Consider the following 25520-nt stretch of genomic DNA (forward strand, 5'->3'; position numbering starts at 1 on the left):
GAGCAGTGGGAAGCCACAGCACAGTGTACAGAGATTAACTTCACTTGAACCTTTGCGGTGCCTCGGTCACGGCCTAATGGCAATCCTGTTCCCGTAGTGACGTCTGTTTGTACCTGGATAACAACCCAATGAGTGTTCATATGGAGGATTTGGTTGTACATTTTTTTTAAATGTCCTCGTTGCAAAAAAGGGGAATCCTGAGATCGAGCAGCTGCACAGCACATAAATACCACCTATTGGGTTCATCTGAGTCAATGAGGAGGGAGAAACACCGAGCAAATAAAATGAATAAAATCAATGAAAAAAGATATTACAAGTGCGTAAATTGTTTACTTTCTTATTTAAACTGCAGAAATCAAGAAGACACACATAGGCTACAGATCAATTGCAAAGTATGTTGTTGCTATTTTGGTGGGTTGGAGTTCATTACAGTCTTTCTCTCAATCTTTAGTGTAATAGGAGTTTGTGGATATGATGGTGTACAGTTGGCTACACTCTATTCCTCCCAGTGTGGTATAGCAAACTACATCACACTTTTATTCTCAACTACATTGACCAAGTGTCACCAAATTACCTGAGAAATGGATTGTAATTGTTTTAAGGCAATAGACAGGAATGTCAAAACACTGAATGTCGGGAGATTTTTGTTTTATTTGGCAGAAAATGTTTCGCAAGCCCTTCGTGGCTACAACTAAGCTATACTGTGTGTTAGCAGTGTTGGACTCCAGGTTGGAGATGTGGACTTGGTATCTAAGGTTCAATGGCTCGAATCACACGGCTGACAGGTTTCCACTGTGGCTCCCGGAGCAAAGCCCGGAACTCATCGGCTCCCTGGGCGCGGCGACGTGGCGGCCCGCTGCTCCCAATAACGGGATGGGTCAGATATGATATTGGAGACAGTGGTGGCCTCCAGCTTAGAAAAGCAGACTTGGGATTGGACGTTTGCAGGTTCAAATCCCAGTGCCGACCACTGTAACTCCCTGAACAAGAACCTTGTTCCCTGGGCATGACACGGTGGCAGCCCACTGCTCGTAGCTTGTGTAGTTAAGGTTAACTATGAATAAGGCGGGTTAGATGCAGAGAATGAATTCTCCTACAAATGCACGTTTCTCGTGAATTTCACTCCATTTAACAGGAAAGTAAACAGGCTTTCCGGTGGGTTATGATTTATTTCCATTAAACCTTATTGTAAGAAAAAAAAAATATCTACCAGACACAGATTTATTTATTTATGAGAGTAGCAAAGCCTCAGCCCCAAACAACAGCGTGTATGTGCGCTAGCGTTTGCTTTTATGTGCAACTTTTGAGGTTAATAAGGAAGAGGAGTGCAGGAAGGTCTGACCCTGCCGTGGCACCTCTCCACTCTGTCTTCAGTTGTGTGACAGTGGGAGCTATTTGCCATGGGCTCATCCTGGGAAAGGTGGTTGCACTCCTCTCTCGGTCCACACACACACACACACACACACACACACACACACACACACCAGTTGTTATCTGCTGCCAGGCTGCTGCTCTGAGTGTCCGTACGTTTTGTGTGTCTGAGGTCTCTTTGAGAAGAGTTGTTCTGGCCTGGTCATACTGATAGCCGTATCACCAGTTACTCCTGGTTGATGGACTGCAGAACAACACATCCTTTGTTTTTCTGAGTATGTGTGGGTGTGTATGCTAAGCTATCAGAAATTGCTTTTCAGCAAGCTACAAATGTCAGATGCACTGTGCTGAAGTGACTTGGGAGTGTGTGTGTGTGTGTGTGTGTGTGTGTGTGTGTGTGTGTGTGTGTGTGTGTGTGTGTGTGTGTGTGTGTGTGTGTGTGTGTGTGTGTGTGTGTGTGTGGGGGGGGTGTTTGAGCTGCAGTGTAATCTGCCTGAGGCTGGGATGTGGGTCAGTGTGGCTGATGGGGGGGGGGGGACAACAGCAGGATACTGCCTCTGTACTCGCTGCATGGGGACTGGCCACCTTAAACCAATGCAGCATTAAGCAGGGACCAGCCCGCCCGTCACATTTGATTTCTTTATTGTTGCATTTTGTCTTCCATTTCACATATCCTTAAACACAATACCTTGACTGTTTCTGACATTCTAATCTTATTTTTTTTTCTGGATGCTAATATAAGCAAGAAAAAAGCCCAAACACGGCCATTTAGAAATGTATTAGGAGTAGGTTGTGTTAGTATGGGGTTTATCAGCATAGCAGGATAGGAATAGAGATGACGATTTATGCAGCTGTTGATAAAGTGAGATTTGACAGAGAACGGTCAGATCAGTCGGACCTGGAACTCATAGTGGATTTCACCTGCAGTCATTAAGCCAAAGTTATTGCGCAACATTAACAACTCACAATGAAAGCTTATTGGAGGTTATGTAGTGTGACGAGGAGTGCGTGTGTGTGGGCACAGGGACTATTGACCTCATAAAGGAGCTGCTTAAATGAAATATCGACAGTGTCTGCTTGGTTAGGAAAGATGTGTGTTTGTGTGTGTCCGTTTTCAGAGTTGCCTGTGTAAATGTAGATATTTGCCCAGTCACTGTGCATTTTGCTTCTGCCAGTTGGCTATTGAGTGTCGATTCTTAAAAATGTGTACTGAAGAGGACAAGAGTTTTGAGTGTTGATTGGATGATAAGGGTTAGATAAGAGCTTTAAGTGGTTAAATGACTTTTTTTTTTTCAACAGTTGGATAAAATCAGTGTCTTTTCTCCTGTCTAACAGTAGATTAGTTGTTTGCTGGACTGAACCTGTGATACAAATCTTAAGAAGTTATATGTTAAACCTACTCTGATCCCATTGAAGGAATTGGTAGCATTCTCTTGTATCACTTTATAATTAAAGTAAAAGCCTAAAAAGTTCAAAGAACAACGAGCAATCACAGATTTCTGACCTCCGTGAAGAGTAGACATGGACACAGGGTAAAGACACACAATCCACTTCCAGATCAACTGTCTTTATTCATTAAGTAGTTTGTATTTCAAACTTTGAATTAACACAAGATAAGACAATATATTGCGAAATAAAAAATGTTCAGTGATAATTGTTTTGATCCCAATCACCACCAAAAATTATTGTGTTCTTCCTTTCATCAAAATGCACCTGTGTACCAATTTCCATGAAGATCCGCACATCAGTTATTGAAATAGCTTGTTAACAGACAAATAAACGCGGGTAATTTTATAACCTACTTGGTGGAGGCAATACCAAAGTAGTGTGTGAACATTAAGTATATCTGAACCTGATTCAATTTCTACCAGAGTTCTCGACTTTTCATGCAAGAACACTCCAGGTTCAGTTCCCGGTCAGGACACTGCTGAGTCAAATTTGCACGTTCCCCTGGTGTCTGGGTTGGTTTCCTCAGGGCATCTACCACTTCTAGTCCAAAGACATGTTTGTGGGGTTAATGGGCGACTCTGAATTGACCGTAGCATCGTATTTGCATAGTCTTGCAAATATTGTCTGTCGTTCTTTGTTCGTCTTGAGATTGGCATAAGACCTGTCTGGAGCATACTCTACCACTTTCAACGACACTCCTTTGAATAAAGTGGATATAAAAGTTGAATGGAGATTTCCTCATACCCGCATACAAATCAGTGTGGTTGTGATGTTAAGATAAACTGCATTCAATGCTTTGACGCAAAGAACAATAGCTTGTAGCTGTTCCATACTTCCAGTTAATATATGTTCTGTGTTGCTTTATCCATTTCATGGTCGTGGCTCAATCCAGCCCACACCAGCTAACAATGGGGAATCTACACAGGTCTCCATTTGTGCTTCTCCCTGAGGCCGTAAACATAGTCACGTTAGAGATGACCTAGCTGGATCGTTCCATGTAATCCCATGCAAATAGTTTTTTTTTGTGGAAGTAAATCCAGCTGCTTCGTTGCGTGTGCAGGCACATGTTTTCACTGATGCGTGTGTCTACATGGGCAAAGTAGAGGCAAACACGATAATCTATCTGTTATACATTATTCAGTTTCTTGTGGGTTCTTTTTTTTTTTTATCCCCTTTTTGTTTCTGATGGGGTTTATTTTGTTTTGTTTTTATTTTGCGAGAATGTTTTTAATAATATTTTTTGGGGGTGTATTCCAAATTCAAAATGTTTGACTTTTTTTTTTTTTTTCTTTCCCCAAGTGCACCTTGAAAAACCTTTGTTGTTTTTGTCCCAGTGTGTGCAGTTAAAACTGGCTCGTGTGCTAAAACTCCGTGTCAAACCTTTGCTACGGCACCACAGCGGGAGGAGGTTGCATGCTGTGTAGAATTGGTAGGAAGTCTGTCCTGGATTGGGAATGTTGCCGGGAGCGTTGGGAGCACACAGCTGGAGGCAACGCATGCACTTCAGCTTGATCCCGTTAACAGGGAGCCGTTGGCCCGAGCTGCTGGGACAGCAGAGAAGTATTGCACCGAGAACAAATCACGAGATGTCACCAAGATAAGCGGAGAATGTTGGGAAGGTTTGAGGCTATATCGGGACCATGTGATCACTGGAGACACAGTGGGAAGGTAGTGAGTCTGGGCCTGTTCCTTTTGTGTGCCTTGCCATCACTGTTATTCAGTTTAACAGTGGTCTGGTGGCCTGCTGCTCCGTTTCCTGTGTTCTCTGCTCTCTTGTAAACAGGAAGCAGATCTCTGTCTCCCTGTCTCTTACGCTTGCCTTTTATCTGTCTTTTTTTTTTCTGCCCTTCCTTTGGTACCTTCTTCTGCCTTTTCCTCCCTCTGGCGACCGCAGAGTTTCGACCCTATATCTAGGCGGTGACAGGCATGCGGCTCCCAGTGCATGTCATTATAATGGAGAGCAAAACACGCTCTTGTGTGTGAGCCGTTTCATCTTGGGTAAGTGTGACTTATTGGAGTATCAAGGGAAGTTGAACCGGTTGCTTCTCACCTATTTTCTCCTCGCTCTATTCCTGGTACCACTGTTTTTTTCCTCCTCGGACTTCCCCTGGAAAAGCTGTCAGAAATGGTGAGTTACATCTCCAGTTGCCTGTAATGGTGTTGTTGCCATTTTAAATTGCCTTTCATCTTGTCCCTGTTTACCACGGATTGAGTGTTTTGAGGTGCCGAAGCTCCCGCTAGTCCTTCCTTTCCCCGCAACATTTTAAAGCGAGGTGTTTGACAGGCCAGAGAGGTGCAGGCTTGTTGCAGTTGGCCCCCGGGTTGGCAAAGCTCTATTTGTTGTTGCCGAGACCAAAGTTGTCATCTTTGGACTCCTTCTGTTACAACATATGCTACAAACAGAGTCACATAACACGTCCACGAACCCTGGCACCGAGCCAACCACAAACACAAACACCCACATGCACATCGCTCCACGCTCATTGCAGGCTAGCGCTCGGTGGCCTCTCTGCTCGTCGTACCCGGCGCCTCCCATTTTTCTCTCTGGCAGTCTTGAGAGAGAGAAAGTGAGTGGAACAGTGAGGTTTAATGCTCAGACATGGCTGGTTGGTCACAGTGTGTTCACTGTGAGCTCGGGGAATTGTGAAAGACCGATTTGACTGTCTGTTAGCTTTAGCTTTACTCCACACTTCCCTTTTAAATTGTCCAGAACAAAGGTTATTCCAGAGCTTTAAAACTTATTTGGCTCCCACTCAAATCTTTATTCCAACCGTGGACTGTCGAGTCGCTTAAACGTATTAATATTCTTTTAAACTGTATGTTTAGATTACTCAAAGAGAAATTGTGCTTACTGTGAGCTTCTACTCACCTCTATTTCGTACTCTCCCGCAGCCACTTGGTGTTTTAGATTTACGACGGGAAATGGAAAGAATGAATAAGGGTCGACGAGGGAAAAGACAGTGACTTCATAGATTAAGAATAGGGAGTGTTTTGTGGAGATGGAGATAGAGGCAAGTTGGGTGAGATGCCTTACTTGAATTCTCTAAAGCTGCTGGCAGTGAAGTGAGCAGAAGTAAGGCATATTATAACATCATGAGAAGACAAAACCTGTAACAGAAAGTGTGCAAACTCTCTCTTTTTGTTTCCCCCATTCTAATTTCGACACGTTCTTGGATCCGTTGTCTATGTTTTTAAATTCATGCCTGGACGTAAGCTGTCTAGGGTGTAACCTGCCCTCACCCACAGTTAAATGAAATGACGGCACGTGATCTTCTATCTGTCTGCGCTGACTTGTGACTGGCTGACGATGTGTTTATCATGTCCCCGCACCGGTACTGGATCATTGATATTGGCTCTGACGCTATGTCAGGTACTCCAACTGGTACTCGGCGTGCTCTGATACGACGTTATGGCTGCCATGAAGCGTCACTGACACCTGTCACTGGACTGAATTGTCAGAAGATCAGGCCAAGAAAGAAGGAAGAACAATGTCGGCCATATGGAGGTTTTTCAAGGGTTAATGAGAGCGACAAAAAAAAATAAAAAATAAGGCAACAGCAGATTTTGACTGTGGTGATTGAAGAGATGTGTTTTTGTTTTCTCTTATTGATTTTAACAAAAGCAATTGCATGACTAAGTACCAAAATACAGGAATATTACAACTTGTTACAAAAATGTGCTCGCTGTACATTCCTACTTTTCAATTAACACCATCAGAAATAGACTCCAGCCGTCTGTGATTATCCTTAGGATAAAATATGCATTTAAAGTCAAGGATGAATGAATAATTTCTCTCAAGAGCAGGTATTGGCACTAATTAGCACCCGAATACATATTTTGTAACTCTGTGTCAATATTCATAAAGGAAATTGCATAATTTAATCGCACCATTCTCAAAAATGGCTTATTATTGCATTTTTTTTTTTTTAAAGCCACTTAGCTCTCTTTTTGCAAAAGGTACATTTTTCCCTCCGCTCGATTGGACGATTTAAGGCAATTACATAAGCAGCCAGCAGCAGAATCAGATCTGACACAGCTGACCGATGAACGATCTGCTCTGAAATACGGTCTCCAGCCTCTGTTTGAAAATACGATGGTCTTGATATCGTACATTAGTATGTTTTTTTTTTGTACAGCAGGATGAGAAAACAAGCGAGGCACAAATTACTATGTTGTCTTTTATTTAAACAATTACAAACAGTGACTCGTAAAGAGCGCGATTCTTTCTCAGCATCGCAATGGAAACACTGCTTATATGGTCTGATGGTGTCCACGAAATCATTCACGCTTGAAAACAACGATGGCTGAGTTGGTAGAGCGAGTTGTGACTCGGTAAGAAGGCTGCAGGTTCGACCGAGCGCCTCGCATGGCGGGCGCCTCCTTTAGTGCAAATGTATGCAACACTGTGAAGCGCTTCTGTTAATTAAGTTCAATTATCACTGTGCCGTCCTCCTTATATGAACTTGCTTTAACTTGTCAGCCAGAGAAATCATTCTGAAGCACCAAATCTGCAAAATGCATAGACTCAACATAATTGTTTTTGAACATATGTAAACTATTGTAAACTTTTTTTTAGATAGTTACACGCTTATTTCAAATACTTTTGATATTGTCAAATCTTTAGAGCAAAACACTTTTTAAAAAAATACATTCAATGATATATATATATACCAGTTGCTTTGACCTCTTATCGGTGACTGACGCTGTCAATATACTGACAGTTTAAAAGTAGAAAATTGGATTTCTGCCTCTGCCATCGAAATGCTCGTGTCCCACCAGTGCAGCTACATAATGTCCTGTTCCACATGCACAGCACTGCCTTGACAGGTCCATCCACACTCACTGGCTCCACATTCCACTTCAAACGTCTGTCTGAAAGCTTTAGCCACCGCGGCATCACATTGTGATGGACAAGGTGTCGGCTTCATGGTGTCGATGGCCAGCACATTTGGAGAACAAGCTGCTATGTCGTACAGCAGCAGCTTGTGTTACACAAACTTTTTTTTGGGGTGGTTTTAAAGCTACAAGTGCAGGGATGCCAGAGAACAGTTATGTCCAGCTGTAGGAAAAGCTGAGGTAGTTTTACATCTTGGAATATCTCCCAACTCCACCGCATGCTGGAAGGGAGCCCAGGAAACCACCCCCCCCCCCTTCTCATTCACCTTTTTCATATTCAGATTGAGAGCCTTTAGTATGACTCTTATTAAAAACAGTATTTCCACAATCTCTGCTCCCTGATTCATATTGCCCGTTGGGTGTTACTTCTTCACGTTTCGATTGCCGTCTATGTTCTGCCTGACATATAACACCCATGCAGCGAACTACAGCACAAGATGGGGAGGAAAGCAGAAGGAGGTGAGGAGGAGGCTTGCACTGCAGACAAAAGCAGAGATAAGCTGCTGTTTGCACTGCAGTGTTGCGAGTGATTCTCCAACTTTATTTTGTGATTGTCAGGGGAATCTGATGGGTATTTATAGAAGCGCTTGGTCGTCCTGCTTCCAATTTGGAGATGGATTACATTCCACTCAAACTTTGCCGGGTTTTCTGTACGATTGGGGGGGGGGGGGGGTTGATAGACACCTCCTGATATGTGTGTAAGACAGACAGAGAAAAATAAAGGAGACTTAAAGCCAAGCCGGAGAAGGGGAGTGATGACTCACCCACGAGGAGACAGACAGCCAACTTCGGTGGCCGAGAACCTTCCCATACTGAAGCGTACCTGCACTGCAGTGCAGCCTCCTCACAGTCACTAACACAGAAGTGTGTGGGCTGGCAGCCGGAGATTTATGCTATGGCCCTTTTTGCAATAGAGGCTCTTAATACACACATGGACTCTACGCAGGCTAGAAATATGAAGTCCCACTGGATCAGAATGATGACTTTGCTTTAAAGTAGGCCAAGGGCCAGATTGAAGGACACACGCACACACGCACACACACACACACACACACACACACACACACACACACACACACACACACACACACACACACACACACACACACACACACACACACACACACACACACACACACACACACACACACACACAGTCATATTCACTCTCATCTTTATTCTCTGTGGATTTTTCAAAAATAGCAGATTAATCCTGTGAAACGAGCAGTTCTGAGAATTTGTCAGTTGTCGATCCTGATTTCTCTCTGCCCCTTCATCCCTCTATCTTCTACTGTGCTTTTTCTTTCTTTTTTTTTCATTTGCTTCCTTAGCTGGAAGAGCTTCTCTGTTCATCTTTGACCTTTTGATGGGTGTGGAAAGAGAGACGATGATGGATTCACAACACAATACAAAGAGAAACGGTGCTTGGCCGACAGTTTGTAAATCACTGATGACTTTCCGACGTCCGCTATTCCGACACGTTTGACTGAACGATGATGCATTAATGCTAATGCAGGGAAGCGTTGGTGGGACTGGAAACTTGCCTGATGACATTGTGACGCTGATATTAATATTGTGTGCGTGACATGAGTGCATGCACAGCCAGGAAGTGTCTTTTAGGCCGTACGGTTGCAGCTCTTCTCTACTCTTCCTGTGGCTGCTGTGTGGTATTTGCACAACAGATGTGATTCTCTGCACCTGAACTTTCGAAGAAAAAAAAAAAAAAAAGCTCAGTTTCGTTATTTCCTAAATCTCAGTTTCAAGGTTGCACAAGATTTTCAGACATTGTAACATTCGGAGTACCTGCTGCCGTTTAGCGGCACGATTAAACAGATGCTAACTCTGCATCCATCTCTTTTCCTCCCTTTAAGGAGCATGTTCGAGTGACGAGCAAACGAGGAAGTGGGATCTCTGAAGCTCCGCCTCCTCTGCTGGTGGAGCCCCCTGCACATCGAGCCAGAGACTCCTCAAGCCACTTGTAAAGGTAGGAGCGCAGGAGTGACGCGGAGGGCTAAAATGACGTTTTCAGACAGAATCTTTCAGATTTTTTTTTAAATCACTAAGTTCTGGAGTAATTGTTAGAATGTATGCAGTTCTCTCTGTTCAACTGCATGAAATTCAACAGAAAATGTAACAATGGTTCAACCTTGATTGGTGTTTATATGATGTTTTTGTTGTTTTTTTTGTTTTGTACTGAGAGATAATAGCACAAAAATGGAGGCAACATATTGGCAAAACTCTAGCATGCAGTTTAACTAATAATTATAGAAAATATTACGAATATATACTTCCTTCTTAGTATAAAATCATACGTACATTCCTATATTGACTCCTTAAGAAAATCTTGTGTGTGACCTCGTGAAAATCTTAGTGAAAGACGAACATTTCTCTTTTGTATCACTGTTACAACAGGGAGACGTCAACAGTCCAAAGATGAATACATGAATTCATTGGGCGAGGGTGTGCAACTATTAGCAATTCAGTGTTAGAAAACATTCAAAGTAGATTTTCAGAGGCTAAACACATTAGTAGTGAGGAAAACCCTGTTGTGACGGCAGTGCTCATAAATCCTGCCTGCTTGCTGTGAGTTGGAGTCGGAATAGTTGGTGCGTTAATAATAGTTGGAAGCGAGCTGCTGACATGAAGCAGAGGCCAGACAGTCGAACCTGCGAGGGCAAACAGTTTGATCCGTGATCATTTGATCTGAGCACGTGCTTGTAAATGGTGAGTGGTTGTGTCTCTGGTGGCGTGTTGATTATATCAATTGTCAGATTTTTTTTTTTTTGTCAAGATCGGTTTCAAAGCTGTGACTTGTTTCCTTTGTTAATCCTGCCCTAAAGCCACACCTGAATGGAACGATGAACGCTCGCGACACAGACGGGCAGCTCCACTCCACCCGCTCATCAGGGTAACACTGTGGCAGTAAAGCGTATTGATTTAGTTAAAAAAAAATGCCCCTGTGATTAGAGATTGAAAGGTTGGATTCCGCTTTGCTCCCGAGCCAAGTTTTGCATTGGCAATCGATTTCAGCTGGGACTTTTACGCTGCCGTGAGCAGTTCTCTGTTTTTACTCGTTGCCTTTGTCACACTTTGAAACATTTTGAACTTTGTTTTTACTCTTTCGCTCTCTCTTCCTCTTCCTGAACTGTATTCAAGCCTAAATAGTATTGATCATTTCGGCAACATAATAGTGCGGCATTGATTGTTTAAGGTCCTTATAATTATCACTATTATCGTGTTAGAAAAGATGGCGATGGAGGTTCTGTTGATAGGGCTGAATTATTAAATAACTTTGCTCTCAATATAGGACAATCTCGCCATAAAAATGCAATTTTCCCCACTTCTCAGACGTTTCCTCCTTCCATACAGCTTAATGGGTTTTATATGAAGTCTAGACTCCACAGTCTCTCATGTTATCAGACTCAGAGCTCCTGCCTTTGCTGGTTTCTATCAAGCTATCATTACTCTCATGCTCCGGTTCTGCCTGCTCCTCCCTGAAATGCAGCAATTTAAAAGTCTGGCTGTGCAATAGCGGTATAGTGCCAGTCAACTTTCAACTGCAAAGTTGACGATCTGGTACTCCATCTTGCTCCTTTCCATACGTCAAAGTATACTTGAACAAGACTCGGGACCCCGAAAGGCCCCCGGTGTTTTGCAAGTGGAGTGGCTGTGCACAACAGCCATCGCCATTGGTGAGGACGAATGTGTGGCTGGACGAATGTGTGGCTGGACGAATGTGTGACTGGACGAATGTCTGGCTGGATGAATGTGACAAGCTGTGAAAAGAAATAAAAGCTAAACGAGTGAAATCCATTTAATGTAGGCTGCTGACCCGATTAAAAGATGAGCCTACTTCATCAGACTCCTTCTCAATCAATACAGTTCAACTTTAACAAAAATCAAAAAAGAAAGCATCACCAACGCCCCCTGATATATTCAGAAGAAATATGAATACACTTGACCTGGAAGGCCCCCAAACACAGCCTCTTAACAGCTCATAAGATTTACACAAATATAGATGAAGCTGTCCACTTATTATCATCAGATGCGAGTCTTGTATCTTTGCATGTTTGATATCTGCACCTCCGAGGTTGCTCTGGAGACTGTGAGAATACTAGTGAGCTCCACCCATGGAGGAGTTTGACATTGAGAGCTGCAGAGGTCAGCCTATAGAATGAGCTAAGACAAAATTCCTCTTATCAGTTTATTCACTTTAAGTGCAACTTTTTTTTTTTTTTAATCAAAACACACTTCAGCTGCACTGTCTCATGGATGGATGATATAATCGGCACGCAGACAGCAGCGCCAGGCTGGTAATTATGTCTCAAGGCCTGATGCTTGGTGAAATGAAACAGGTCAAATGTGGCCGGTTTGTTGTGTCCATATGTCAGCGGAGGCAGTTGTATAATAGAGATGGAATACATGATAACAGCAAGCCGTCTAGAATAACACATCCCTACATCGCCTTGCTCATTGTTACATTTATTTGAGCACAAGGGCCACATACATCCCTGTTTGGTCTGTGTTGGTCTAGAAATATACATATTTTTCCATTCCATACAGTCATCATGTAATCAATGGGTGTTATTTTTATGGTAAACTTGCATCTATTCATGTTTGTTTTGTGTGGGTGTGATTGGACCGTCCAGTGGGCCGATCCTCGTCTTCTTGCCACGTGTTGGACACCCCTGGTGTCGCCGACGCAGCGTTACAATCCTGTATACCTTCAAAGCTGCTGCCCCAGGCTAAGCTCCAGAGGCGTCCGGCATAAAGCTCGCGTTTCACGTGTGTTAATGGCTTTGGTCATGATCTGTGATGTGACGATATCGTATTTCTAAACAGATGACGAGAGAAAAATGGAGTCTGGAATCAAATCTGTCGGCCATGGAGTTATCACATTGGGCGGTTGTGGCATGGGTTTAATCCGTTTGAAGTTAGTTTAGGTGAATCATAGACGGTTCGACTGGTCCACATTCCTGTGATGTTCCTCAGTCATTTTAAACGGGGGTATGTTGCCTGTAACTTAGCATGGTGTCAGGATGTGATGCTCATAAAAAACATGTTGAGATTCAACTGGTGCAAACTGGCGAAATGACGTTTCTACTGCAGCCTACATACAATCTTGAAATACTTTTTATGTTATTGTGTGAAATAGTGAAAGTGAATAAGAGATGGGAATAAATTGTATACTTTGAAAAGAGTATGCTAAATATTGTGTGAATACATCCACGGTCAAATACAGGTCATTCTCCCTCTCTTGCTCCATTTTTCCATCCCAGTTCGTGGCTTGTTTTTACGTCTTCTATAAAAACCAGCCTGTGTTTCTGCAGTCAAGATTTTGATGTGGGCATAAAGCGACCCCAGCTGTTTCACCAGCAGTCTCTGTGAACTCCATGGAGAGTCACAGAGATTGGGCTTCAGGCCACCTTTTTCTGTCTCACCCCCCCCCCCCCCCCCTAATATCAGCCCGCGCCTTGTTCTGCTCTAATTGCGAAGCATTACGACAGTTGAGAAAATCAGCGCTCCCATCAGTGTTGTCTTGGAAACTGTTGAGCTTATCAAACCCGCATGACCCAAGGATGGCACATACCCTTCAGTGGCTCCATGTCTGCTGTTCGTCACCGAAGACGTTTCAAGCAGCTGGATGACTTTTTTTTTTGTGTAGTTTATGTGGGAAAGAGCGGTGAAAATGAAAGGCCTCTGGGTTTGTAAGAATAAACGGTCCCATACAGACGGCAAGCACATAAACTGTGTTTGGAGTTTATCACGTGAATCAGCGGCACAAACTTTGCCTTGATTAGTAACACACTGATCCTCCTCTCTCATTGGCACTTACTCATGCAAATACTATCTCCCCTACCGTCCACTTAATTGTCTTTCATACATATAAATATAAAATCCTCGCGGGGGGGAGGGGGGGGGGAGGCTCCTCGCTCTCACTCATAAATTGTGAAGCTCTCGATTGTCTGGTATGTTTTTTTTTTCCCAAGCGGTTGTGAGAAAGAGCAGTTGCGCAATCTCGAAAAGGGGATTAAGCGTGTGGAGAAGAGAAGAGGAGGGGAAGATGAAGCGAGTCGCAGAGCAGGATGTGAAGGGGGGGAAATTGTGTTTTTGTATGGAAGTAGTGATGGCAACCGCTCTTGAGAGACGGCCTCACTGAGAGACAAACGGGGACCTGGAGGCGGGGTGGCTGGGAGCACAAAAATGTGCAATGCCCGGGATAGAGGTACAAAAGCAAGACGGAGGGAAACGCGATATGTTAATGGATTAGCCACGACGTTGACGGGATGGAGAGTTTTGTGTCTGTTTAATGTCAGGCTGTTTAAAAGACGCTTCAAATAGACTAGAGCCCCACATTAAACTAAACTGACACACACACACACACACACATAGAAGCCAGGCCCAGGGCAGTCGTGGGCACGGAGGAGACCTGAGGTGTTCTCTGCCATGCCTGATTAGAAATACAGTGAGTGGAGAGGCCTGGCTGAGAGACAGCAGTGGGGAAAGAGTGGATGTGCATGCTTTGATTTAATGTACACGCATGTAAATGATCTGCTGCTGCTGCTCCCGCTCCCAGCACCGCTGCCGACTATTTTTACATCCTTTCTGATCAAATAACGTTCAGAGAAAACGGATGACATCCCCTCGACAGCATTTTGACACGACTTTGTGAACAAGAATATGCACGCGTGCCTCTGTGATAGCACGCTTTCATGCTGGCGTCTGTCTCCTTTTTCAGAGGTCTGCGTTTGTTGTGTGGGCCGAGCTCTGTCTGCGCACGGGACAAGGTGAATAGAGAGCGATATCCAAGTTCCTTTTTTTTTTTTTTTTTCCTGTGCTATATCAGGTCGTGTGATGTTACCGTGTAGAGGTCTGAGGAGGTCAGCACAATCTAGCAGCAGTCAGTGAAACAGAAAAGAGACTTTGTAGAGCACGGACTGAATATCAGGCTTCCCACTGCTCGTGGAATTTCAAAAATGTCGAGCGGAGCTATCCAAAGAGCGAGCCCCTCTCTGGGATGTCCAGGCAAATTGTGTACATTTTCCAAAGGCCACTTTGCAAGTGTACCGGCTTCATGAGTGTTGAATTAATATCAACCTGCAAGGTTTGGAGCAGTGAGCAGCCGTAATAGCATATGCACTCTGCAGAAGATCATTTCTCACAGCGCGCAGCCATCACTCTGCTCTCTCAACACGTACGGCACCCGGAGTAACACCTGTATGTGTGAACTGTAACTACAGTCAGTGGTGTGAGTCTGCTGCGCCGTGCAGCATTTACAGCGATGACAGCATGACGGAACCCAGCGAGCCATTTCGCTCTCTTCAGTCACAGACGTGTGCCGGATACCGAAAGCCCAAATCATCACCCACGGTCCAAAAGGTTCTTCCTTCCATCACTGCAAATAAAGCAGTTTATGACTACAGCTCGTGGACGTGACATTGAAAAATGGTTGAGAATTAGCTTTGTTTCTCTGTCTGCTCTGATAGTGTATATCTTAGTTTCCTTTCACTCCAGAAGCAACTTCATTTGTCGTCACCCTGAAATCTTCACAAATAAATAATAATAGAAAAACAGTAGAATCAAAACCACATATTTCTGCAATATTTGCATATAGTGGATCATTTACATGCTTTATACAGCATTTTACAGTCATTTGGCACGATAAGTTCAACCCAGGCTCCTCTTACCAGCTTTTTCATTTTCACATCACCAACTTTTTCAACACAACAGTGTTACCCTAAATCTGTAATTATATTAAAATTCATCAAACGGTGCAATTTTCCCGTCAGACGAGTTTCGGTTTCAATCTGTGTGGGACGTAGTTAGACCTTCAGACAATATGAATACTGATAAATGCATGCCAAGTTTACCCAGAGACGTGTAGCGCACGAGTCTTATTCATTCTGAAACCAACTGAGTGTGTGGGAAATGCTGTGCTAATGCGTTTGTGGTAGTTTAATTGATTTTATCGGACTTTGTTCTCCTCATGATGATGCAGATCATATCACAACAGCGCAACTGGCAGTTGTCCCGCACCAGTTTCTGTTTCTAAACCTGAGAGATATAAAGTTTAATTAGTCGAATGCTAAATCAGATTATTACAAATCATTTTTCCTGTTACGAGTGAATCTCAACTATAAATCCACTGAGTCCCTGGAGAAAAATGAAGTAGGAGAAGGACTATTTACCATGGCGGTCTGTGCACATGCGCGGAAACGTCGAGTTTTCCTCTTTGGGAGCATTTTCAAAATGTATTTTCAGTGGCTCCGAGCACCGTTGTTGTGTAAACAGACACCCAAAACAACAAAAGTTTTCCATTTTCATTTGTAAAATGGGGCCTTAAAGAAGCAGTCGCATGCATCCCCACAGACTATATAGAAAAACAGCAAATATTTCAAATGAGCTTTTACTATCTTGAGAGTTTTGTGTTTCTGTATCCCAGCGGATGTTAACAATAGTATCTTATGGAGTGGTGAACATCAGGAAGTCTGGCATTCAACTGAAAATGACCATTTGACATGGGACAAAGCATCAGCAGTGTGAGAATGGGGAGGAGTTGTGGTTGTACAATGTGGCTTTAATTCTAAGGCTGGGCTCATCCGCCCACACTTTGTAAACCCCTGATACACACAGTTGTGTTTTCAATGGTGTTGAGCTGGAAAACATTATTTTTGTTGGGTCTTAGTTATTGTGGTCAAGAAAGTCCCAGAAAATCTACTGTGAATGGCTCCATGGTGAAACTGCGGAGTTATATGGACACTGGAAACTATTCCACTTTCGGAATCAGAATTCCAGGAGAAGACAAATCTTCACTTTTCTTTTCTGCTGTGCGTGGCACTTTGTGATCACCGAATCCTATCAGGTGGAATTTAGAAACGCTGCTCTGCAGTTCTTTCTCCTCCCTGGCTGCAAAACTAAGCTAAGCTAAGTTAGCTATGCACAAACACCTTCTTTTTTTTTTCCTCCTCCGCTCCTCCCAAAGGCACAGGAGAAATCACCATGGCCAAATTAATTTCCTCCCCTCTGCTTGTGCTGCTGCAACCTGAGGGATCATTGAGGCGGAGAATCAGCCGAAGAGAGGAGCGATGGCGCTGGAGGAGAGAAGGAAAGGGGAGCAGTGGAATTTTAATGCGACTGTGTCTTGTCTCGCTCTGCCTCCCGAAGAAAAGCAATTACTATCACGCAGCTCGCCTCTACGCTGTGTGTGTGTGTGTGTGTGTTTGTGTGTGCTCACCTGTGAGTCTGTGTCTCAGCGCACTTCAGCACACAAGATGTGGTATGTTAAATGTTCAAAGGCCACGTTTGTTCGTACTCCGCAGGATGTTTGTGAACGCTGATACAGTGGATGTCTGAGAGGCTTCTGTTGCATGGCTTTGCCAAAAAAATTTGAAAGGAGTCAAAATGTTGCTCCGATATGTTGAAGTATCTTCTCTGAGACGGGATTTTACTTTATTTTTTTATTCTTTTGACTTTTACATTGGTGTAAAGTACTAACTTAACTGATGAACTTTCACAAACACCCTTATCGATGTACTGCTTTCCTTCTGGAGTGATGTTGGACAGAAGTTCATAGTAAGAGGCTCTGTTTGTTTGGCGAACACGAGATTTTGATGAATACCTGACAGATAATAGCCTGGAGTCAGACTGACAGCACGGAGAAGGAACGGGGTATTGGGAAGACCTGTGTGAAGGCTGAATACAATAGTTGGGAAGACATGAGAGGAAGGGCAAGAAGAATATCTTCACATTTTTAGAAAACTCACTGACAGTCATTATGACGGCCCACGGTAAAGTGAACAATGCTGATTATTTCTATATTGAGCTCCTATTAGTGTGTGAATGTATTGGACTGTGAGTTAATATTCTATCTTATTAAAATCGTATTGAATTGTTACAGGTTGGAAAAATACATGGTGGGTGGCTGTGCATCAGCTGTTACAACAGCTTGTCTTCCAATCCTAAGGTTATTGGTTCAATTCCGGCCTGTCCTTGAGCCACACACTGACCCCAGTGGCAGTCGAGCCACCTCGCACGGCTGTCATTGGTTTGTGATTAATAGTAGGAAGTACTTTAAGAATGATTAAACTGTCGTGGTTGATCTGTATATCTGTACATTACCACTCATCTGTTTGTTTGGCTTCGGCACAAGCGTTAACCTTTCCTCTCCTGGTGTTTAGGATGCGGAGGTTTGCCTACTGCAAGGTGGTCCTGGCCACCTCTCTGGTCTGGGTGATGCTGGACATGTTCATCCTGCTCTACTTCAGCGAGTGCAACAAGTGCGACGACAAGAAGGAGCGAGGCCTGCCGGGCAGAGACGGTGGGTGCATCCTGCCACCGATTCACATTTTCACCCGAAACAGAACCTCGAGTAACACAGTGTTCATGTTGATCCGCCACAGACGCCCTGTCCAGACCGCGAGACGGGCCCGGCGAAGGGGGGAAGCCGGTGGTGATCCCGAAAGAGAGCCAGGAGAAGATGAAGGAGATGTTCAAGATCAACCAGTTCAACCTCATGGCCTCGGAGATGATTGCTCTGAATCGTTCACTGCCCGACGTCCGCCTGGAGGGGTGAGCTGCCCGCCCGCGACTCATCATCCGTCTTGTCACTTTGTCTTACCGCCTCCATAACGTTCACCCGAAAGTAGCCGCCAGGCGGCATTCATTGTCCCAGGAGTCCACGTTGGTGATTTATTAGAAACCGCAAGCCAGATGTCTCGCTTGAAACCCTCACAATCATTTGAATATTGAGCCATTGTTATTCGGTAAAGATTATAAAGATTACGAGCAACGACACAGCGGGCGGCAGATATATAAGTCAGAGTGGAGTGGATCAACTCAACGACAGAAAATCTTAATTGCTTTTTCTAATCGCATTGATCTGAACATGCATTTCATTCTTGATGCTAAGGTAACTTAAAAAGACACCAGTAAAAAAAAGATCTGTCATTGCATCTGTGACAACAGCATACTCTCCTTTAAGAGTTTAGTTTTTTGAAGCTGGGACACACAGACAGTGAAGTAAACAGGGTGTGGTGGCCTGAAAGACCTCATGGGAACTTGGACTTCCTGAAAAACAGCCGGCGTGGCCCAATTCGATATGCTGATTGTTTGCAGTAAGCAACAGATTTCACTCCTTTTGTTGTTCGAAGACACAAACTCACAATGAGTAACAAGATACATGTGCTGCCACCAATTACACTTGAAACACTGAAACTGAATTTTTCATCAAGTGATCATTGTCTTTTGTTTTCTTAGTGGTCACAAAACTCTTATCATCCAGAATTCACGTTATGGTTTTCCATTTGTGAACAGCCTCCGTTTTCTTTCTTCTTTTGAAAAGCGGTGAAATAAAAAAAAAAAAGAAAAGTCTTGACAGCTCTTAGTTGTTTCTCTGTGATTAACAGAAGCTGGAGTGGAGGCTGTTGGAAGTGATATGAAAGCTGTCACCCTTTGAGGGGTTACACGCCGCTCAACAGAGACCATCTAAAAGCAAGGCCTTCGCGCAGGGTTTTCGAAAAGGTTTTTAAGCAACTGTCAGGTTGGATTATAGAATATGAGTTAAGAAAACAATCTTCATTAGCGTGAATCTTCCCTGATTGTTCCGACTCCCAACAGCTCTAAACTCGTACCGTGTTGTGCTCCTGTGCATCCATCACACAAATCTCTACACAGTGAACCTGACAGTAATCCCATTATAATATTTCTCTTCTGGTTTCCTCTTTTTAATCCTGTTTTTGCCTTTTTGCTGATGCTCATCACGAACCCTAATAAAGCCTATCATGTATTAGTGTTGCTCGAAGGGCTTAAAGCAATATGATCTATATTAATAGTTGCTTCGATTGTATTGACTGCTTCCTATATTCAACCAAACGCAAAGTCCTTATTTCAAAATGAATTACATCCAGCATTTTACTTGGTATCCAGTGATAAAGTGACCTTTCCCTCGATGTGTATCATGTGCAGATTATTATTATGAAAAGGGAACATTTGTATTATGTTCGCGCTGGACTTGTTTTATTTGTTTCTGTCATTGTTCTGAAACATTTGGTTTCATTTTACAGTATTGTATTGATGTACAAGTATTGTGACAGCTTTATTACAAGTTAATTTGTGGGTTTCACAGTAGAAATTAACTCATTTGGAGCAGTAGGGGTCTGTTGTCTCATACAGTTTCCATTTCTCGTCATGTAGTTCATATGAAGCAAACGGCAGGCAATGATTGAATGAACTAGAACTAAACCCCACATCGTTTATTATCCTCATTCCGCACAAGTGGACTTAACTGCAGGTGTGAAAGTAACTTGAGCTGAACACTTTAGTTTTCATTTGTAGACTAAAACCACAAATAGATTTTTGCGTTGACTTCATGCTGCAACCACGAGGTGTTTCTAAACCCGTGAATTACTAAGAACTGATGTTTTCACTCGTCCCAGCCAATCAAACTCTCTCTTTTCATGACTGAAGGCCTCAATAACCCTGAAGATTGATCCCTCGCTGTCCTGCTTCAACAGGACATACATCACCTTAAGAAAGTAATGATACCATTTCATGAGACCTTGAAGGTAATGGCTCATTGACCTCTGGTCAATCGAGCATTAAGCTCTCTGCCTTGCAGTTTTTGCTACAACCTCTTTCACTCAGCTTCACAATGATGCTTTATATGTGCAATTTACACGCCCTACTCTTCTCTTTGAACAAATATTGAATCATCTTCAAGTGTCTGTCTGCGCCGGTAGCTGGAGTTTGATTCGTCATCAGCAAAAAAGAGAAATTCGGGCACAACTGTTACGAGCTCATCGTCACTCTCGAGACACGTCAAGGTCAGTTCAGGCAGGTGCAACCCAGCTCGCCCCCCCCCTTTCCCCTTTGACCCGATATAAGAACATGCACGGATCCATAATGAGGGTTTGCGGAGCGACGGAGGGAAAGACTGACTGTGAAATGCAAGACTGACAGGTAGGGGCACATGCACACCAGACAGACGGGAAAGAAAGAGGACATTGATCCGTGAAATGGGTTTTAGTCTTTGAGCACAAGTTGATTACTAGGTGTGTTTTCACTCAGTCTTCCCTCCGTCTATCTGCTTTTCCAATTAGGAGATAAGACAGAGTCAATATCAAGCAGGGGAATGTGTGCCTGTGTGTATGTGTGTGTGTGTGTGTGTTGGAATGCCTACGTTTGTTTATTTGTACGTGTTTTCCGCGGTCACGTGCATATATTAACAGCAGGTTCAGTGAGGTTCGGGCCAATGAGGAAGCCGTGAGATAAGGCTTCAGCGGCAGAGACTTGCAGTTTATTTTTATTTTCTGTGAGCGGAACGTTCACCGCGTTGTGAAAAGACGAGCAGAGAACAGGTCATCCTGACATCACACTGAAGCCTGTGTGCGCTTGTGCTCGGAGCAGGGTGGATCTGCAGTATATGAAAACATTTTCCAGAACCACACCTTTCAGAAAACTTTCTTTTCTCAGTGTTAGACGGCGGTTAGAGTGCGGAATACATTTTTAGACGTTCATTTCTTCGTCTCTAACATTGCAACAGCAATGCTGTTTAATTAGAATCAGTTCGCCCACCCATCTGAAATATCCCGACAATCCTGCGCCCGGAGAAGCAGCCTGCAACTCATTACCCTGCTTTAGTCCTGCCAAGTGCTGCTCCACCACCCTTTGACTATTTACACACACACACACACACACACAAGGGATTCTTTTGTAAAAATCTACATCATGTGATGTGTGTGTGCGCGCGCCGACCTCCATCCATGCATTAGGTGGTGGAAACCCAGAAGCTCAATACGCACCGAAGATCATGTCTCAAAAGAGGAATGCCTGGGTTGTTCTGTTTTGCTTGTGCAAAACATGGCTGGGGAAAAAAGAAATAATGAAGTGCTCTGGATGCCCTCTCTGTTTTTACAGTGAATCATCTCGTGTGCTCATCGGCCCTGCCTTCTCCCGGAGAGTGTGAGCACATGTAACTTAGAGTGACTGTGTGTTATTTAACATGCACCAGAGGCAGCTGCAAAAGTTTGCTCTTGACCTCCTCTCCGCTGTTGCCGTTGCATTCCTTCTGTCGGAATCGGCCGCGGAGAAACTGGAATGGCTCCAGAGTGATCACGGGGATGAGGCGAGGCAGAGGAGATGAAGAGAGACGATTTTCCCTCCGACCGCTCTGAGAGTTGAATTCTGGAGAGGAAGTCAGAGGCTGGTTTCAGTGTTTCTTGTCGTGATTCAGCTGCAGACCAAGGTGCAACACCCGGCCTGTGAGGCACGAAGGTGTCATGGTGGACTGCACTGTCTTTGGAGCTTTTCTTCTCTCTATCTCACTTTATTTTGGTAATTTGTTTGGGTGACAAGTTGATGATTAACTCGTTTGGTTTTTTTTAACTGTGGTGGACAGATCGGTTCTCATTTTGGAAGCATGTACCAAATGAATGTGTTAAAAAAATACAATTATTTGCATATATATATATATATATATATAGAGAGAGAGAGAGAGTACCTTTCATGTAGATTAATACAATTCGAAGTGATTAACAAGAGAAAATCAGCATGACTATTATAAATATAGCAAATTAACCATGGAGTGAAATTAAACTCGGGTAATGGATCTATTAAATAATATGAAATTACAGAAAATGTATGTTAAAAGCCAAATAAAATACAATTTCAAACAGATTTATTGTAAATGAAACGATAAAAAAACCTAAACTCTTGGGGTGGAAACGGATATCATGGCAAACACAATTAAATAAGACGTCTAAAAGTATGCATTTCATAAACCAAATAATGATCATTCTTTTCTGAATGTTTCAAGACTTGCAGTTGCTCGCAGCTGAAGGGCGTCTCACTCAAGGTCACGGTCAATTCTGAGGTCAATAACAGGAGTCGTGCTCAAAGATCCTTGGGAGTTTCACCGGCTCATGCACTGCGAGTATCGAGGTCAAATGTCCTGATACAAGAAAATATGATGCTTTGAAAATGAATAAATGTGTCTAAAAATCAATGTTAATATGGTGAACTGGTGTAGAGACATTAAATGAGCTCTGCTGTGCTGATCTGCTCCTCGTTCTGGTCGGGAGTCTCACTGCAGATGCAAATGGTGAGATGATCCGATTCTGAAGAGTCAATATCAACACCAACGCCAAACTCTGTCGGTGGTACATGTATTAGCTCCAGTTATTTGCTTGTAAGTGTAATTTCACCTCCAGTCATGCAATAATTGTGCAGGAATTCTCATGTTTTATGAAAAGATGGATCTGTAATGAAAAGGCAAAGCAGCGAGGGCGTTCACCGTGTTACAAAAATACTCTTTAAGCATGAATATTACAGTGTGTTGATGTGTGCAGCGTCAACTGCGGTCTTCACTGTGCTGAAATGAAAATGCCTCAATGTCATCAATCCGTCTTTTATAGAGATCCGCAAATGGAAAGACGTTCATTCTTTCTTGTAACCCCAAATCTGATTTTATAGGCTAATGTGTTTATAAGCTGAAAGCGAGGGATGGATGATGTGGATGGAGTCTTCAGTTACAGTGTGTGATGGAGCCCTAAAGTGATAAATATCCTAAAAGACTATAGTAAGTGCGCTGGCATTTGCTTGAAAACGCTCTTATGCTTAAAATAAGTCGATGGGGAATGTGCTCGATATCACCGCTGGGTGTGATGGAGCTTTATGGAAATAGAAAGGAGCTGAAGCGACGGGATGCCATGTTCAACATGGAGACGCATTCGCGGGCTAAAATTAAATGAAACCATATCACGGTCTAAGTTTAAAACTGTAATAGTACATCTGAAGAAGAAAAAATTAAAAATGCTCAAAAGCAAAACCAGTGCTCCATCGTCTCACAGTCCAGACAGTCTCACACTCTCACATTCACACCTACAAGCAGTGTCGCGTCATCAATGATCCTAAATTAGATATTTTTGTGGTTATTGGAAGAAAACCAGGTACCCATGCACCGAGAGAACAACTCAGCGTGGCGCCAGTCACTACATGCATCCACTTTTACCAAAAACCGACTCTTTATAAATGCAGAGTTTCCTTGGGAATTCCATGTGACGGTATCGAAATGTGTCTCTGACCCAGTCTTGACTGCTCCATTATCTGTTTTCAGCGTGCCTGTTGTCCTCTGTTTGGCATTCATATCCTCTTCTGTGTCCCAATAGGGGGAGTGTGATGTGTGTGTGTGTGTGTGTGTGTGTGTGTGTGTGTGTGTGTGTGTGCTTCTACTCGGCGATGATAATGACTCACACTCTAATTAGTACCACTAATCAACTGTCATCACGCTGACCCACTATTTCTGTTCATCTTTCTCCGTCTTAAATCGGGGATATACGCTCCGATGCTCGCTCATTGTTCACCCTCGTGTTTCTTTTGTTGAATGCCGATAAAAAAAAAAAAAATTATGTTTCACTCGGCAATAAATGATGATCTCTGTGGTTTTGTGTCTGTCTGGTGCAGTTTAGTTGATTTTTCTTAAGTCTAGGCAATGTGTCTCTTGTTCTGCTCTCTTGTGTGGACTCACTTTACTGCTGCGCTCTGAAGCCGTCTCTTACAATCAGACAGAGGCTGGATTGTGATGTCTCTGCTAACGTGCTTTTTTGTTCTCACTCTGGATGTACAGTATTGTCTCCTTAAACTGAGCATTAAACTCTCAATGAAACCATATGTAATGGGGTTTTTTTGATGCGGCTTGACTTGCATATAGTCTTTAGCTTATATGTAACCAAATGACGTCCTGAGATTGGTTTCAGTCCATATTTAAAGTAGTTTTTATTTTTATTTTTATTTTTAAAGATTTTCTTTTTGATTCGTGTGCTCTTTCTTTTTTCTAGGTGCAAGAACAAGTTATACCCTGACAACCTTCCTCGCACCAGCGTGGTGATTGTATTTCACAATGAGGCTTGGAGCACGCTGCTGAGAACCGTCCACTCCGTCATCGACCGCTCGCCACACACACTGCTGGAAGAGATTGTGCTGGTGGACGACGCCAGTGAGAGAGGTAAACTCTCACACACACACACACACACACACACACACACACACACACACACACACACACACACACACACACACACACACACACACACACACACACACACACACACGCACTCATTTGAAGCTTAGCCTATTTTTAGAGGTACTGTATGATTTTTCTGTGTGTGTGTGTGTTCATGTTCATGCGTGTGCACGTGCGTGTGCACATGCCCCACTCCAACCCATGCAATACTGATAATCCCTGTTTGGGGGAGATTAGGTCTTTAATTCGCCAACCACAGGGATTACACACTGTTATTACCCTCAATCCCCCCCCTCCTCCTCCTCTTCCTCCATTCGCCACCACCCAGCATCATTTCACCCCGCGGGACCTCAGGTTAGATGCTGTAAGTCAGGAGTGTGTGGAAGTGCGAAGAGGGGGAGCTCTGCAGGTTGGGAGGGATGTGGGCCGGCATACTAAATCACACATACACCCGTGCAAAAACACAAGCATGTAAGCAACCTTTGATCTGGTTGCTAGGAGCGTCTGGTAGCCCAGCGCGTTCTGTTCTCCATGAGCTCACGTCTCTTTCGCTTCATTTGCGCCGATAGATTTCCTCAAGCGGCCACTGGAGCAGTACGTCAGAAGATTGGAAGTCCCCGTGCGAGTCGTCAGGATGGAGCAGCGGTCCGGACTCATCCGCGCTCGTCTCAAGGGAGCCGCCATTTCCACCGGCCAGGTGTGCGAGCGCATGTGAACACGCGTGACATTTAACACGCCCGATAGCCCCCCTCCCTCCCCCTCCCCCCCGCACTTGTTGCTCTTGCAC

The 25520-nt window shown here is 43.7% G+C and overlaps 1 protein-coding gene across 2 annotated transcripts in view; it reads left to right on the plus strand.

Annotated features, from left to right (window-relative positions):
• galnt1 (UDP-N-acetyl-alpha-D-galactosamine:polypeptide N-acetylgalactosaminyltransferase 1) overlaps positions 1 to 25520 on the plus strand; it is a 44306-nt gene that overhangs the window by 9337 nt on the left and 9449 nt on the right. Inside the window, exons 1-6 of one of the 2 annotated variants that reach the window (XM_080501559.1) lie at positions 4835 to 4948; positions 9588 to 9700; positions 17895 to 18034; positions 18117 to 18285; positions 24549 to 24715; positions 25303 to 25430. In XM_080501559.1, the coding sequence (XP_080357685.1) occupies positions 17896 to 18034; positions 18117 to 18285; positions 24549 to 24715; positions 25303 to 25430 (603 nt within the window). In that variant the 5' untranslated portion in view covers positions 4835 to 4948; positions 9588 to 9700; position 17895. Of the gene's footprint in view, positions 1 to 4834; positions 4949 to 9587; positions 9701 to 17894; positions 18035 to 18116; positions 18286 to 24548; positions 24716 to 25302; positions 25431 to 25520 lie in introns of those variants that run through there. The other variant, XM_080501558.1, reaches the window with a different exon arrangement.

Source organism: Blennius ocellaris (genome assembly GCF_963422515.1).
Source record: "Blennius ocellaris genome assembly, chromosome: 8".
In the NCBI taxonomy this organism is placed as follows: Eukaryota; Metazoa; Chordata; class Actinopteri; order Blenniiformes; family Blenniidae; genus Blennius; species Blennius ocellaris.